General features: G+C 42.0%; 1 protein-coding gene across 1 annotated transcript in view; it reads left to right on the top strand.

Annotated features, from left to right (window-relative positions):
* LOC137374885 (transient receptor potential cation channel subfamily V member 5-like) overlaps positions 1-16,729 on the top strand; it is a 177,559-nt gene that overhangs the window by 81,761 nt on the left and 79,069 nt on the right. The window contains exon 6 of the mRNA XM_068041462.1: positions 4,455-4,627. Within this exon, the coding sequence (XP_067897563.1) occupies positions 4,455-4,627 (173 nt within the window). The remainder of the gene's footprint in view (positions 1-4,454; positions 4,628-16,729) is intronic.

Here is a 16,729-nt window from a genome sequence, read left to right as displayed (position 1 = left end):
CGTAGTGAAGTTGGGGGCGGGAAAGGCCGAAGATGGCCTTCCCGCGCAGAGGCCAATTCAGGACCATTAGCCACACAGGGAGGTGGCCCAGTGAAAAGAGATGACCTCCCAGTGTGGGCTTGGGGAGCATTGGTCTCCTCTGTGCCCATAGAGGGCCCCCACCAGCAAACAACCCACTTCCTGTAACACCCACCCCCCCGCCCCCCTACTGCACTCATCGCCCACCCTCCTCTACGCCCCCCCCCACCACCACCACCATCACCAGGACCTGGAAGACCGGCCCCAGTGACCCTGCCTCACTTACCTTCTCTCTGGGTCTCCAGTGCTGGGCCTGCTCCCAAATCTTCTGTACTACCGGCATTGGCCACCCTCCCAGTGATGCTGCCGATACTACTGAGCTGCCAGCCCTCTGATTGACTGGTAGCTCTTGGAGGCGGGATCCCCCTCTTTAAAAGGATGGATATCCCGGTCCTGGGCACTTAAGTACCTGAGCGTCGTTGAATAGCACCAGGGGCTGGTGGTGGGGTAAGTCTCCAAAAGGCCAAGGCGGTGTTCCCCTCGCCTTTTCAGCGCAGCACAGGGAGCCCCGCCAGTACAACTAAATCCAGCCCACCTATGTACTCCTCCCCGATGCTAATTAAATGCCTAAGCATAAAAGAGGAAAATCCACTTCCAAAAGTTCATGTGGAAGGATGTTTCTCCATTATCTGTGTGCATCTCTGTAAACTGTGTCCAGCAGCATTTAAAATGTAGCCAGTGCCCTAGTCTATAGGAGGCAAAAACTCCTTCATTTCGAGAGAAGTGTGAATAAGCAGGATGCTATCAGCAGGGGCTTGTAGTTTTGTGGTTACACTCATGGAACAGAGGAAAGGAAGCTAATAGTCAACGCTATGTTATATATGATCTGCAGAGACTAATTCAATTAATCTACAAAAGATCTCTGAGACACATGAAGGATCTTGTTTGTGAACGAACGATACCCAAGATCAACACATCCTTAGCCAGTTTCTTACTGAAAAGTAGATTGTTGGTAGATTTGGGCGATGGTCTGAAAACTTGCTGCACTCCAGCACAACAAAACGACAGTCTGGAAAACAAGACAGGAACCTGTCATTGAACAAATATTAAGCATCTTCAAGTAGAAATTGAGTTGCTTGACCATTCATTGAGTGCTGATAAGATGCAGATTCAGTAACGCCTCCTGTGTTAAGTTGTTTCTGCATCCATGCTGATGCATGGCATAGTAGTGTTGCTTGAGTGACTGGCTTGTGGTATAGTACTACTCCACAATTTAGATGATCCATTTATTTTGCAGAGCGAAAATAAAAGACATTCAAGTACCTTAAATGTAACATATCAAGATCAAAGTTATCGTTCATCTGTTCTCACTGGAAGGCAGATATTGTGATATAGCAATTATAGATAATATGTTTTCACATTTTTATTGTGTCTTAACCTTCATATTAGTTAGAGGGCTGAATTTTACCAGCCACTCAATGCCACGGGTCGCGGCACGAGGGCCGGTAAAATTTTGTGGGGAGAGGCCCACCTCGACCCACGACATCGAGAAGGGCCCGCCACATATTACCGGCGGCAGGGGGATCTCAGTGTGGACCCCCCTGCCGCCTGGCAGTGATCCCTTCATCTGCATAATCAAATGAACCTAAATGAACTTACCTGCAGGCAGCAGACGTCCCATGCCGATTTTACCGATTCCGTATGCAACTCGCACACCTTCGGAACTCCATATGGGGTTCTGAGGCGGGAACCTGGCGGAGAGGGGGGAAGGAATAAAATTTTCAGGGTGGGAGGGGTGGAGGAGCAGGGAAAACATTTTCATTGGCGGTGGGGATGGTGGGAAGGGATTGAAGGACAAAGAGTGGAAAGTTTGGGGTTTAAAGGCCGGGTCTGTCAAGAATGGCTTTTGGTTGGGGAGAGAGAAATAATTTTATTGTGTGATCATTGGGGGGGTGGAAGTGGCGCTTTTATTTGAAATGTACTGTTTTATTAAAAATTAAAGTCATGGTCCCCTTAAAAATTAAAATTTCTGCTAAGGGCTTAAAGCCCTTTAAAAATGGCGCCAGTGCCTGCACAATGGCGCCAGACGCCATTGCCCCCTCTACGTCATCATGGGTGGCCCCAATATTTAAATGATCCCCCGCACGTAATATCGCGGGGGCTCCTCAGTGGCACTTCCATGTCGGAAGGCCGCCCAGTTGAAATTGCACCGCCGCGGAGCGCGGCACGTGATTAAAATTCAGCCCAGAGTGTAATAGATAATATCACAAGGAAAGAAAGATACTTACTGAAATACCTGAAGTAATGTGCCTTATTAATTGCTCTAGAGTTCTCCCTTGACCTCCTCTGGTTGTATGAAAATTTTTATTTCCTTTGCCCACAACCAGACAAGGCCTTCCTTGTCTTGTAGTTGAGGCCATTTTTTCTTTGACCTCATGAGAATGTTTCCTAACCACCTACCAGACTCAGCTGATTTGACACTTTGTTGTAATCTCCACCTAATTCTGTTCCATGGTATGTTAATTAGATGATATGCAGTTGAATCAAGTAGTATCACCCTCTGGCCATCGCAGTTTAAATGAGGGATGAAACTTTAGTACAGTATTACTGAAGTACACATTTTGCAATAAACTTTAAATTGCTGTTCTGAGTTTTTGATCTGGGCTAGAAAATTGTTCACTCTTGGTTTGAAGCTCATCTCTTAAATTGCTAAATCAAAAATGACAGGTATCACGGCACTGTTAACAGAAAACTGCTGCATTCCTACGTGTTTGTATGCTGTTTGGCGCCTTGGTTACTCCCTGAAAATTCATGCCCAATGTGGCTTAATGCTGTGTTATACTCAGGTATGCAAGGTGTTACAGAACTGCACTGTCACAAATGGAGGAACATAAGAACAGAATGAAGTGGGCAGGAACACAGACGAACAGGAACTGTCACAGATTTAAAAGAGACAGATTCAGAATTTAACAGCGACAGAACCAAAAACAAACACACTGAGCTAGAGTGTTCTTTTAACCAAATATATCTGCCCTTTTAAACTTGGACATTCTGGAGAAAATCATTACCTTTGGGACAGACCAAAATGAATATCCAAAGATGACAAACTGAGATATAAACTACTTGAAGGTAATAAAATAGTCAGTCCACTAAGTCCTCGTACGATACTTAAATGTCATTGAAAAACAGCCTCACAAACACTATACAAATTTCTGGACACAAAGGGCTGGATTTTAAGCAGTCCTTGATGTCGTGTTCCGTGGCGGGCGACACCTGACAATGGCCCTGGATGAGGCCCGCCATAGACCTTGACACCAGCAGGGCCCGGTCCGAACCTCCTGGCGGTGGCGAGTCTCTGTGGCAGCCTCCCTGCCGCTGGGTGATGGGACCTCAATTTAAATGTGGAAATCAATAAAATTAATACATTTAAATAAACTTATCTTCGATCTTGAGGACCTGCCACGATCTTCGGTGCGACAGCCGTCACTCCCACACCTTCAGCTCCCCATCCGGGAAAACGCAGCACCGCACTGGTGAGGAGAGGGGAGGAGGTAGGTTTGTCAGTGTAGGGGGGTGGACAGGGTCAAAGATACGTAATAGATTTAGGGGATGGTGGGAAGGGTTGAACCTTAAACTTTGTGCTGTTTGTGGAGGGGGTGGGGGGGGGGGGGGAAGGTCAGATGTAAAAGGTAAGTGTTTTGGAGGGGGAAAGGGCAAATATTTATTGTAATTGTTATGAGGGGGGTGGGAAAGGTGTATTAGAAATTTATTTATTTATTTTGGGGGGATCTTTCTTCAAAAATTTAAATATGCCAACAGGGCTGGCCACCCTTTAAAAATGGCACCAGCGCCTGTGCACAGGTAGCTAACGCCATTACCGGGGATGGAAAGCCTGCCCTCTCCACGTGATTGGCGGGCCACCCCAGCGTACTTAAATGAACCGCTGCGCTCAAGATCATGGTGGCTCTTTGGCGTGTGACCCGCATTTCTTGAGCTTGCCGCCGACGTTGGCGGTGGCCTCTTAAAATTCAGCCCAAGAACTCAACCACAAACTCTTGATCTTCCCTTATGCTCTGTAATCTTGCTTTCCAAGCTCCAGCCCGATACTGGACTACACACCTGTCCCTCCACTCCCAATTGGTAAGTGTGTCCAAAATTGCCAGCAAACAAACAAAATAATTTGAAAACTTATTTTAAAAGTTATAATTGACTGAATAAACACAATACAAGTTGAAGACCAGTGTTACGGAGAAAGTAAGCCATTGCTATGTTGGAACTAAAATAACTTAATCCTGCCAGTGAAAATCACTACATTATGATTCATATAGTATCCATCCTTAATGTATATCATCTATTCATGCTGTAGATGTACACGGGCATTTTCAATAAATGTTTGATGCCATATATCTAAATATGTTTGCTTTTCTGTTTCACAGGCAACACAGTTTTCCACATGCTTGTGCTACACCCAAACAAGAGTATGGCCTGCAGAATGTACAATTTTATTTCATCACTTATTTCCAAGGAAAAGATTGAGTACTTCGAGAATATCACCAACAAAGATGGACTCACTCCCATGAAACTGTCAGCGTTTGAAGGGGATGTAGCAGTAAGATAACACAGCTCTATTTAATTCAATTCCAGACAGAATGCTGTTGTTTAGTGTAATTATAGGAGCTATAAAATGTAAAATTTTTGCCGTGATTTTTAAACAGAGGATACTGGAAAAATAATAAAACTTATAATTTAGCATGGGAGCAAGTCCTGAAAAAGGTTCATGGTAGGTGGAAACTGTCATGCAAATGGTAATTGTTAGGTAACTTGGAAAACTCGGATAATATTCCAACATATCTGTTCTATCTTGTACAATATTATCCACATTTAATTAACCAGCTTGGGGATATTTCATCTGTGTGTGGAGTTAAAGAAAACTTATTAATTTGTATTTATGAACCTCTCTAGTTTAGTAAATATATTTTCTTCAACTTTACACATAGAGCAAAGCCTAGTCCAACTGGTGTCCAAATTTTGACTTGTTCTATATTCTACAAGTTCCTGTTTCATTTTATTTGGTGAGTTTAATATTCCATACATTATCAATTAGCTCAGTATCAAATGGATTCTTGTGAAACTCTGTATTTAATAGGTAACAGACTCTCTCAGCTTCCTCCAACAATGTTAGATATTACACTATTTGAGAAAGACAAGATCATTATCCCATATAATGTATAATGTATTATTTTGCTGCTAAAACTGTATCTTTTTAAGGCAACCAAATCTAGTTTTTTTAAATAAACAGAACTCAAGAACATAGGAACAGGAGTAGGCCATTCAGCCTCTCGAGCCTGTTCCACCATTCAGTCAGATCATGTTTGATCTGTGCCTCAACTCCATTTATCCACCTTTGTTCCATATCCTTTGATACCCTTACCTGACAAAAAACCTATCAATCTAAATCTTGAAAATTTCAATTGACCCAGAATCCACAGCCTTTTGGAGGAGCAAGTTCCAGATTTCCACTACCCTTTATGTGAAAAAGTGCTTCCTCATTTCACTCCTGAATGGACTAGCTCTATGTTTAAGATTGAGTCCCCTTGTTCTGGATTTCGATGCAGCCCACCTGATTGAAGTCTGAAAATTGAGCCGAAGCTGCTGCCAGCAAGGTAGGTTGCAGTGGGGCGGGGTGGGTAGTGGGGGGGGGCATTGCGATCGTGGTGGGAGGGGGTCCAGGGGTGGCAGTGGGCCAGATTGTTTGTGGGCCCCAGAGGAGCACTCCCATTCTGCTGGAGCCCACCAAAATAATTCAAGACATCACTTCAGTGGGCCTTTTCTCTTCCGTCACCCATGAAACCATAAACTTTGCAGGCTCCAATCTGTTCATACCTTAACTGGTAATTAGAGCCCTATTTACATCATTAATTAAAAGGGGCCAGATTTGCCACCCAGCAGTAGGCCCCTTTTTAAATTGAACCAGCCGCATTGCTGATGTTACTGGTACAGTAATGCTACAGATCAACCAAAATCATCCCCAATTTCATTGTATCTACCCTATCAAATCCCTTTAATATTTTAAGCTACTCAATCAGATAACTCCTCAACCTTTTAGATTATAAACCAAGTTTATGTAGCTACAAATATTCCTCAAATTTAACCCTTTAAACTCTTATTTTGATAAATCTGCACTGGAACCCCCTCCAAGGCCCAACATATCCTTCTGGAGATGCAGAGCCCAAAACTGAGCTCAGTACTCCAAATGGGGTCTTACCAAGGCTCTGTATAACTGAAGCATAACCCCACCCCTTCCGTCCCCTACCTTGAAATAAGTGCCAATATTCAATTAGTCTTTTTGCAGCCGTAGCTTTTACTGATTCAAGTACCCAGTAGCCCAAATCCTTTTGCTCCTCCAGCTCTATCAGCATTTAATTGTTTGGTGAAAATGAACTGTGCATGCTTGGAAAATACTTGTAAGTTTCCTATTCAAAGTCAGAATCACCCAGAATTAGGTAATTGACTTCCATTCTTTTTTTTTCCATTGCAGCAAAAGGTGACATCTGGTTTGTGGTGACAAAACAAATGCTGCACATACTATTTTGATCTATATGTTAGCAGATCTCCCACAGTGATACTAACAACAATTCAAAGGATGGGCTGTTTGATCAGGCAGGAAGATGATACTGTGTAAAAGAAGTGTACCTTTCTTTTACTTGAAGTATCTTATATGTCCCTTTAAGACGACTAACTGTAATTGATGTTAAATGAACATTCAGCTCATTCAAAGGGTGTTTGCTATGCGGGCTGGAGATCAGAACTCTGGTTTTCAGACATGTTGATTTTTAGGGATTGAAATTGGTGAGATAGTCTCTCCAAAACCTGCTGGGGGTCAGGGGTCTGCAACATTCAGCAAGGAGGGAATCTGGGCACGAAATAGATCGTCAGCTTCCTTTAAAATATTTCTCCCTTTTTGAATTCTGCTGGATTTGATTTTTTGGTGTCCCCTTTTAATTTCCAGTCAAAGAATTGAACACCTCTTGTGTGCTGGTAATGTTACAAAACCAGAAGGAGCTCTTGTTACTTGATAGTGCCCTAAGTAAATAGGACTGACCATACCAGTTGTTCTTGTCTCGGTGAATGCCAGCATTGGCTCTCAAACTTGCCGTAAATCACTGACAGACTGTTCTCCATCTGCCACCACACCAGTTGCTGGGCAGTACCGCATCTTAATTAGCTGCCACTTGTCAATCATGCTGCACTGCCCTGCCAAACCCCACTTCAGTCACTCCATGCAATACTTAACTTATCATGCACAGTTGCCGTTGGAAACAGTAGAATGTGAAAGATTTATGGTGAAGCATTCTGTGAGTTTAGAACACTGGGATTGTGAGACTGACATGAATCTGTGCAATATATGGGAAATCTGTGAGAGTTGACATGTCTGGCTTTGTTTGTGAGGAGGACCGTTAAATCCTGCATAAATTGTGGCTCTGGTAATTGGTATTACTGGACACTTTTCTATACAGTGTTAATAACTTTATTTCCTTTTTGAATTTGAATTGCATTAAACAGTGTCTCCTATATTTTCCAGTACCTCCCATTGATTTTTGGAGGATCTAGGTAACTGGTCTGGAAAATTGCTTGAGGATGCACACCACCTTGCCCTGATCTCTCATCCCTTCACTCTCTGGTCAGTAGGCCTGGTACTGTAATTTGCCCATATGAGTGGGTGAGTGCTAATGATATGACAATGAGGAAAACATAACCTCCCTCATATTTCCTGTTGTTTGCTGTAATTGAATGCTGAACTTAAGCCTGTTAGACCCTAGTGTCCAATATTCGAAGATCAATAGTGGGGGCTTCAGGGGTTAGGAATATAGGGGCAGGAATAGGTCATTCAGCCTGCAATGTAGTTCATTGGAAGAGGGCCCTATGCAAGCCTGCTCAGAGTATGCAGTGTACAAGCCCCAGCAGCATTAAGAAAGTTTGGAGCAGAAAACATTGCATTTTTTAGGTAGTTCTGTTGTTGTCTTCCTTCTCCTGCAGTGATAGTCTCTGAGGCCTGCTCCACCCCAGTCTAGTGTGATTACCCAGTGGAAGCTGGTTTTCTCCTCCTGTGCACACAAATTATCCTACGATGAGCATCAAATAGGTATCTGCCACCCTGCCAGATGAGCACTTGGATCAGAAAATTCAGGCTAGTGTGACTTTGAAGTGTGTTGAACAAAAGTTGTATGCATAGTTTTTACATTATTGATCATGCATCTTCCATAGTGTTTTTCAGAGTAAGTCAGAGGATTTTCTGTTTTGTGCTATGTAACTAATGTATTATCAGAGCCATTGATTTATGGTGCTTGGATAAGTCATATCTTACTTTAGTGTGGCATATTGTCAGACCATCAGTGATATATTTGGGCTTGAATTCTATGATCATGCATATCTTTGTGTAGATACTAAATCAGTGGCCTAGAATACTATCAAAAGTTCACTTTTACCTCTTATCTTTCTTAAAGGCTCAGGATACAAAGGAACGTGGTAGGAGAGATATTGCAGGTCGATATGAGGGAGGTTGGAGGAACTGTGGTTAAGACTACTACAGAATAGGAAGGGATAAACCATATATCTTGCTAGTACAAGGAAGATAGTCTTGCAGTTTGGGAACTTTGGGAGGCCATGACAGACTGGAAGAACAAAAGGGTGGTTGTAGAATTGGGTGCATTGGGAGGGACAGTCATGGTATTTGGGATCACTGAAAAAGGATAACAAGATCTTTTAGGAGCAGGAAGCGGAAATTGAGAAATACTAACACTGGATGGAGTCTTAAGGTGTGAGGTGCTTGGCATGGGCCTGTGAGGGTGTCACAAAGGGTCAGGTTATTGGTATTGTTATGAAAGTGCTTCTATTATTAAAATTTTTTTGAGAATTTGTTCGTTAGAATTATGGACATTAGTTTATATGGGAAAACTGAAAAGAATCCAGGGATTTTTTTTTTTACCAGGGTCACTAAAAGGTCTTGTTTGAAAACAAACCTTCACTGGCTATCACATGCCTTAATTTCAATAAACAACAGAAACCTTGGTGGCTTGGGAGAGATGTTACAGAGAAGTGACATGTCAAGATTTATAGTGGTCAGGAGGTTCTGACATGCTGTTGGGGGCTTCACTTCTGAGATGTTGCTTTGGTTCAGTTGCGGTGTGGACTGTGTTTGAAGGCAGTTGGAGGTCAGCCTGTTGAGAGATAAGACACCAGCTCTTTCTACCTCTTTGAAAAACCTGCGAATCCAGAGTGGGATAACTGAAACCCCGATGCCACATTTCTCCTGGAAAGCCTACCAGACAACTTCTCGACATCTCCAAAATGAACTGCTCCAGAAAAGATCTCAGTGATCGGTCTCCGTATACCCAGACGCCAGGCCAAAAGGGACAACTGACATCCATCCATATCTTCTCTTTTTCTTCAAGAATTAGCAAGTATTTTGCCAAAACATTCTTTGGAGAGAAAATCTCTTTATTTTTCAGTTAACCTGTGTGTGTGCGTGTGTGTGTTTCCGTGTGTGTGTGCGTGCGCGTGTGTGCGTGCGCGCGTGCGTGCGCGCGTGCGTGTGCGCGTGTGCGTGCGCGTGTGTGTGCGCGCGGGAGGGGTGTGATGGTTGGCTCGGTGGGGGGGGGGGGGTGTGCGTGGGGGCTCAGGTAAAAAGGGAGCTTCCATATTGCAATCTGTGCATTGATGCTTTTCTTCGTTACTGGATAAGTCTTGTTTTATAAAAATCTGATAATTTTGTTGTTTATTAAAGAAACATGGTTGATGTATTCCATTCGGGGATAAAGAGTATATGATTGACCGTATCAGTACCTGGATAAACATTTAAATATATGTTAAATATATAAATATAAATAGAGAAGTGAACTAGAAAAGACAGTGCACTCCTCCCACCTCAGTCGTAACATATAATTGGGGGCTTTGTGTGGGATAACCCAAATCAATCATAAGTGGGATGATACTAATTGAAAAGAGGAAAAAAAAGTTTAAAGTTTACATTGCCAGAATGGATTTATCAGTTGCTATGACCTTTCTGGAGAAGGAGGACTTGTCCCTGAGTGATTTGAGAAACTTAACCAAGGTTAAGCTAATAGCATTGACAGTGAAATTGGGATTAGAGTTAAAACCAGGAGCTAAGAAAGTAGACATAATTGAAGTAATGGGGCAGCATTTGAAATTAGAAGAAGAAAAAAGTGAACCAGATGGTAGTTCAGTTGAATTAGCTAAAATTCAGTTGCAGATAAAGCAGCTTGAACTTGAAAGGGAAAAAGAGGAAAGAAAGGAAAAGGCAAAAGAGAGAGCATTTCAAAAGGAAAGAGAATTGGAAATGATAAAACTTGAGCTTGAAAAAGAAAAAAAATGATGAAACTTGAACTAGAATTTCAAAGAGAAAGTGAAAGAGTGGGTCCCTGAAGTTTACTGGCGGAAATTTCAGAACCTTCGGAAACAGCCTGGGCAGACTTATTTAAGAGGGTAAAGCAAATTAATTTTGATCGTTGGATGCGGGCACTAAAGGTAGAGGCCACATATGAGACTCTTAGGGAAATAATTCTCCTGGAGGAATTTAAAAATTCACTCCCTCCGTTAGTAAGAATCCATGTAGTAAACCAGAAGGTTTCAACAGCCAGACAGGCAGCTGAGATTGCTAAGGATTTCGAGCTTGTTTACAAGCCCAAACCCTTTGTCCGTCACCCCAACAAACCCGAGAAGGATAGAAGGTGGAAGGGTGAAAGGAAGGCAAGTCGCCAGGGACAAGAAAGCACAGCTGGGAGTGCGCCGGGATCTCCTCCTCAGGGCAAAAAGGAAGAATCTGAGGGTGGAAGTGAGGTCCAAAAGCCTAACTGTTACGATTGTCACAAGGAGGGACACCTTCGTGCAGAATGCTGGAAATTGCGGGGTAAACCTATGGAACTTATTGGAGTACACAAAGCCATTGCAGAGAAAGGGGCCCTAACCAAGAGTGTGACCAATCAGGCCAAAGCTCTGACTGCAGCTGTAAGGTCAAGTACAAAAACCACTGTGAGTGCAGGGTCATGAATAAGATACCTGAGAGTTATAGAGAATTCTTGTCAAAAGGAAAAGTAACTCCTTATCCCTTAAGTGAGGTGGGTAAACCTATAGTTATATTTAGGGATACAGGAGTCACCCAGACTCTTTTGCTGGGGAAAGGCATAACTTTTCCACCAGAGAGCTTATTGAATGCCAAGGTTTTAGTGAATGGTATTGGCGGGGAGTATATACCCATACATTTGTATCGGGTGCACCTGGAGTGTGACCTAATGTCTGGAACAGTAACTGAAGGAGTTGTCCATAATTTGCCTGTAGACGGAGTTGACCTACCCCCGGGGGAATGATTTGGCCAGAGTGAAAGTAATATCTTCTCCAGTAGTCACGGAAAGATCAAGTGAAGTCAAAGAGACAGAACAGTTGTAGAAAAAGTTTCCAGGAATTTTTCCTTCATGTGTCCCGAGCAATGGCTAAGCAAGTTCCATTGTCGGAGGTCAAATTGGAACCACAAAGAGATAACCGAATATCTGAAACTTTCTTTGGGGATTTGGATAATCTGAAGGAAATGTTCAGTAAGTCTCCTCTGATCAAGGCTCAGCAAGCCGATCCAGAGTTAAATAAAGTGGCACAATCGGCTCTAACTGAAGCTGAAGTAAAGGGAGTTCCGGAAGGCTACTATATTAAAAATGGGATTCTGATAAGGAAGTGGAGACCTCCTCAGAGACCTGCGGATGAAGAATGGACAGTAGTTCACCTTGATAGTGGTACCACCCAAGTGGCACAGTGGCGCAGTGGTTAGCACTGCAGCCTCACAGCTCCAGCGACCCGGGTTCAATTCTGGGTACTGCCTGTGTGGAGTTTGCAAGTTCTCCCTGTGTCTGCGTGGGTTTTCTCCGGGTGCTCCGGTTTCCTCCCACAAGCCAAAAGACTTGGAGGTTGATAGGTAAATTGGCCGTTATAAATTGTCCCTAGTATAGGTAGGTGGTAGGGAAATATAGGGACAGGTGGGGATGTGGTAGGAATATGGGATTAGTGTAGGATTAGTATATATATGGGTGGTTGATGGTCGGCACAGACTCGGTGGGCCGAAGGGCCTGTTTCAGTGCTGTATCTCTAAAACTAAAAAACTAAAAAACTATCTCCGGGAAATATTAAGGATATTGCATGAAATTCCTATAGTGGGACATGTGGGGATCCGGAAGACCCAATCACGTATATGTCAACATTTTTACTGGCCAGGTCTTTCCAAAGACGTGTTTTGTAAACCGTGCCATATGTGCCGGATTATGGGAAAACTGCAACCTGCCACAAACATACAAGTTGTTGGGGAACCATTTAGTCGGGGGTTGGTAGACAGTGTTGGGCTTTTACCAAAAACAAAAACAGGACATCAATATATACTCACTATCGTGGATATGGCTACTCGGTTCCCAGAGGCCATTCCCTTGAGAACAATTTCTGCCAAGGTAGTGGTCGAGAATTTAACCCAGCTCTTCACTTGATATGGATTACCTATTGAAATTCAGTCAGATCAAGGTTCCAATTTTATGTCTAAAATTTTCCAGGAAGTAGTGAATAATCTGGGTGTAACACAGTTAACATCCTCAGCATACCACCCACAGACACAAGGGGCTTTCGAACGGTACCATCAGACCCTCAAAATGATGATCAGGTCATACTGTCATGAATATCCCCATGATTGGGATAAAGGGCTGGAATTTCTTTTGTTTGCCACTGGGGATTCACCGAATGAATCTACCAGTTTTAGTCCTTTTGAATTAGTTTATGGACATGAGGTAAGAGGTCCTCTAAAACTAATCAAAGAAAAGTTTTTAGAACAGAGGGATGAATCTTCTGTGTTAGATTATGTATCCATGTTCTGGGAGCAGCTCACAAGAGCCTGCAAAGTGGTTCAGGAACACCTGAAAGCTTCACAATCAACTATAAAGGAATGGCAGACAAGCATACCAAGACCCGAACATTTCAACCAGGGGATGAGGTGTTAGTATTACTGCTTTTACAGGATGAACCACAGAATGCACGGCTCAGTGGTCCATATAAAGTGGTCAAAAGAATTGGTAAAGTAAATTATTTGATTGACACCCCAGATCGCTGGAAAAAGAATTGGCTGTGTCATATCAATATGTTGAAACAATATCATCGCTGGGAGGAGGATAAGCAAGCACAAGTATGCCAGATAGTAGTGACAGTGAAGGATGAAAGTGATAGTGAGGATGAGGCAGAAGGAGGCCTAGACAATTCTCAAATTGAACCTCCTGCTATCTAGTTAGCTAATACTGAATTGTTAGGGAGATTAGACACTATGCTTTCATATTTAGATGCAGAACAACAAGAAGACTTAACAAGACTACTCAAAGCATTTAGAAGAGTCTCCAGGGAGAAACCAGAATGTACAAGCTTAGCCATACATGATGTAGATGTAAGGGAATCCTTTCCTATAAAACAGCATCCTTATCATTTAAATCTAGAGAAATAGGTCCAGGTGAAAGCAGAAATCCACTGCATGTTGGGAAACCACCTAATCGAACCCAGTCAAAGCAGCTGGAATTCTCCAGTCGTGTTAGTGCCTAAATCTGACTAGGGTCAATTAGATTCTGTATAAACTACAGAAAAGTTATTGCAGTAACAAAGGCAGACTCCTACCCAATTGCTCGCTTGGAAGACTAGATTGACAGAGTGGACAGTGTCACATTTCTTACAAAAATAGATTTGTTAAAGGAATACTGGCAGGTTCCTTTAACACCCCAAGCTAAAGAAATATCAGGCTTTGTCACACCAGACGGTCTTTTCCAATGCTGAGTGATGCCATTTGGGCAAAAAATGCCCCAGCCACTTTCCAGAGACTAATGAACTAAGTGGTAGCCAGTGTTCCTAACTGTGTGGTTTATCTTGATGATGTGCTGGTATACAGTTACACTTGGAAGGACTACTTGGAACAACTAGAAGCTCTGTTTAAAAAATGTCAATCGGCTGATTTAGTGATAAATCACCTCGCGCATATAGTGAGGCAAGGACAAGTGTTGCCAAGAACAGCAAAAGTCCTAGCATTGGCGGAGTTCCCTACCCCTAAGACTAAGCGAGAAATCATGAGGTTCTTAGGGATGTGTGGTTTCTACTGCAAGTTTGTACCAAAGTTTCGTATTATAGCTGCTCCACTGATGGATTTGCTTCAAAAAAAGAAAGCCAAGATAATGTGGTCAGGGGAATGCCAAGCATCTTTTGTGAGGCTGAAAGCCATTTTGATTAATAAACCAGTGTTGGCTGCCCCAAATTTGACGAAGCCCTTCAAGGTAGCAGTTGATACTAGTGACTTTGGGGGTCAGTGCAGTCCTGTTACAAGAAGATGAATTGGGCATAGAAAGGCAAGTGGGATTCTGTTCCAAAAATCTAAATCAACACCAAAAGGGATACCCTACAGTGGAAAAAGAAACCCTAGGCTTATTACTAGCTCTTAAGCATTTTGAAGTCTTTGTCCACCCAACTACAGAAAGACACTAGTATATACTGATCATAACCCCCTAGCCTTTGTGGAAAAATTCAAAAACCAGAATGCTAGTCTATTCTGATGGAGTTTACTATTGCACCCTTATCACTTAAAGATTATCCATATTGGGGGGAAAAATAATGTTGTTGCGTGTGCTTTGTGTAGGATTTAACTTTGCTTTGAGTTGTCTGAGTACACAAATGGTACAAAGCAGAACTGTATTAGCTACAGGTACAAAATTAATGAGTAAATCTGTTTTAAAATTTTTCATCTTTTTTTTCCACACTTTGTAATGAAATGCATTTAAAAGTAATGTTTAATTCCTCCAAGGATGGAGGTGTTATGAAAGTGCTTCTATTTTTTAAATTATTTTTTGAAGATTCGTGTATTAGAATTATTAACATTTCTTTATTTGGGAAAACTGAAAAGACTCCATGGATGTTTTTTTACCAGGGTCACTGAGAGGTGTTGTTTGAAAACAAACATTTACTGGATGTCACATGCCTTAAGTTCAGCAAATAACAGAGACCTTGGTGACTTGGGAGAGATGTTTACAGACAAGTGACATGTCAAGATTTATAGTGGTCAGGAGGTTCTAACTTGCTGTTTGGGGTTTCACTTCTAAGATATTGTTTTGGTTCATTTGGGGTGTGGACTGTGTTTGAAGGCAGTTGGAGGTCAGCCTGTGAGAAATAAGACACCAGCTTATCTTTCTCTACCTCTTTGAAAAACCTGCGAATCCAGAGTGGGATAACTGAAACCCCTGATGCCACATTTCTTCTGGAAAGCCTACCAGACTACTTCGTGACACCTCCAAAATGAACTGCTCCAGAAAAGATCCCATTTTTTCTCCATTTACCCAGATGCCAGACCAAAAGGAAGAAATGACATCCTTCCATATCTTCTCTTTTTCTTCAAGAATTAGCAAATGTTTTTTGTTTTTTTGTAAAAGAGCTCTGGAGAGAAAAATGTCTTTTTATTTTTCAGCGAAGCTGTGTGTGTATGTGTGTCTGTATGTGTATGTAAGGGGCTAAGGTAAAAAGGAAACTTTCATATTTCAATCTGTGTATTAATGCTTTCTTCGTTACTGGATAACTCTTGTTTTATAATAAACTGACAATTTTTTTGCTTATTAAAGAAACCTGATTGGTGTATTTTATTTGGTGATAAAGAGGAGAGTATATGATTGACCGTATCGATACCTGGGTAAACATTTAAATATATGTTTTGACCTATAGAGAAGTGGAACTAGATAAGACAGTGCACTCCTCCCACCTCGGTTTTAAAGGTATTTAGGGTGGGAAAGAGATGGTAGGAGAGTGGTGAGAAGGGAAAAGTTATGTGGAACAAGTAGGGCTGAGTATGTGGAATGGAGAGGGGGTGGTGTTGAAGGAGAATTAGTTCTCTTCACTCCTCAGTATAGAAGGGTTGTTGCTCAGCAGTGATCCAGAGAAATCTGTATTTAAAATTTGTAAATAATTTCTTCACTCCCATGGCTGCAGAGACCCTTTTGGCTTGTGTGGTGCATAAACACTATGACCAATTGGACCAGAATATGATTTCTTCTCCACCCCCAACTCATCATTGGTCATGCAAACCCTTTAGGTTCACTGCTCGTGGATATGTGATGGCCAGTAAGCAATGTTCAACCACCAGGAAAAAAAGAGAAAAGTGAAAAACTGTTGCACTAAACTAAAAAGCTTTGATTTAACAAGGAACCTCAAGTAAAGTTGTGTGTAATCTTGCATGAGCAGCTTGAATCATCTTGGTCATGATTGGTAGCCAATAGGTCCTAACCGTGCATGCACAATCTGGAGATCCACAAATAAAAACTGTTGAATACAGAAAATACTGGTTGTGCATCTCCTCCAAAAAAAGTCTGCACCAATAGTAATTTGGGCCATGAATAAAATTAAATCTGTCTGCACCTGTGTGACCAGTCAGGTTTTGTGTCATGTATATTAAAAAAGTACAATACAAAAATGTACACAATCAATTAATTAGAATAGGTAGACCTTCTCTCCAAAACATAAATGAGTCTCAAAGACACAGAAAACAATCTTAAGAATAAGTTTGATCAGGATATTGTGAAATCTGTCATTTTTGATGCTTTTATTCTATTAAAAACTTGTTTGAGCAAAAAATATTTTTCTGTATCTGAGAAAATAA

This window comes from Heterodontus francisci, chromosome 11 (genome assembly GCF_036365525.1).
Source record: "Heterodontus francisci isolate sHetFra1 chromosome 11, sHetFra1.hap1, whole genome shotgun sequence".
In the NCBI taxonomy this organism is placed as follows: Eukaryota; Metazoa; Chordata; class Chondrichthyes; order Heterodontiformes; family Heterodontidae; genus Heterodontus; species Heterodontus francisci.
The sequence above is the reverse complement of the archived record's forward strand: the minus strand, read 5'-3'. Positions and strand labels throughout refer to the sequence as shown.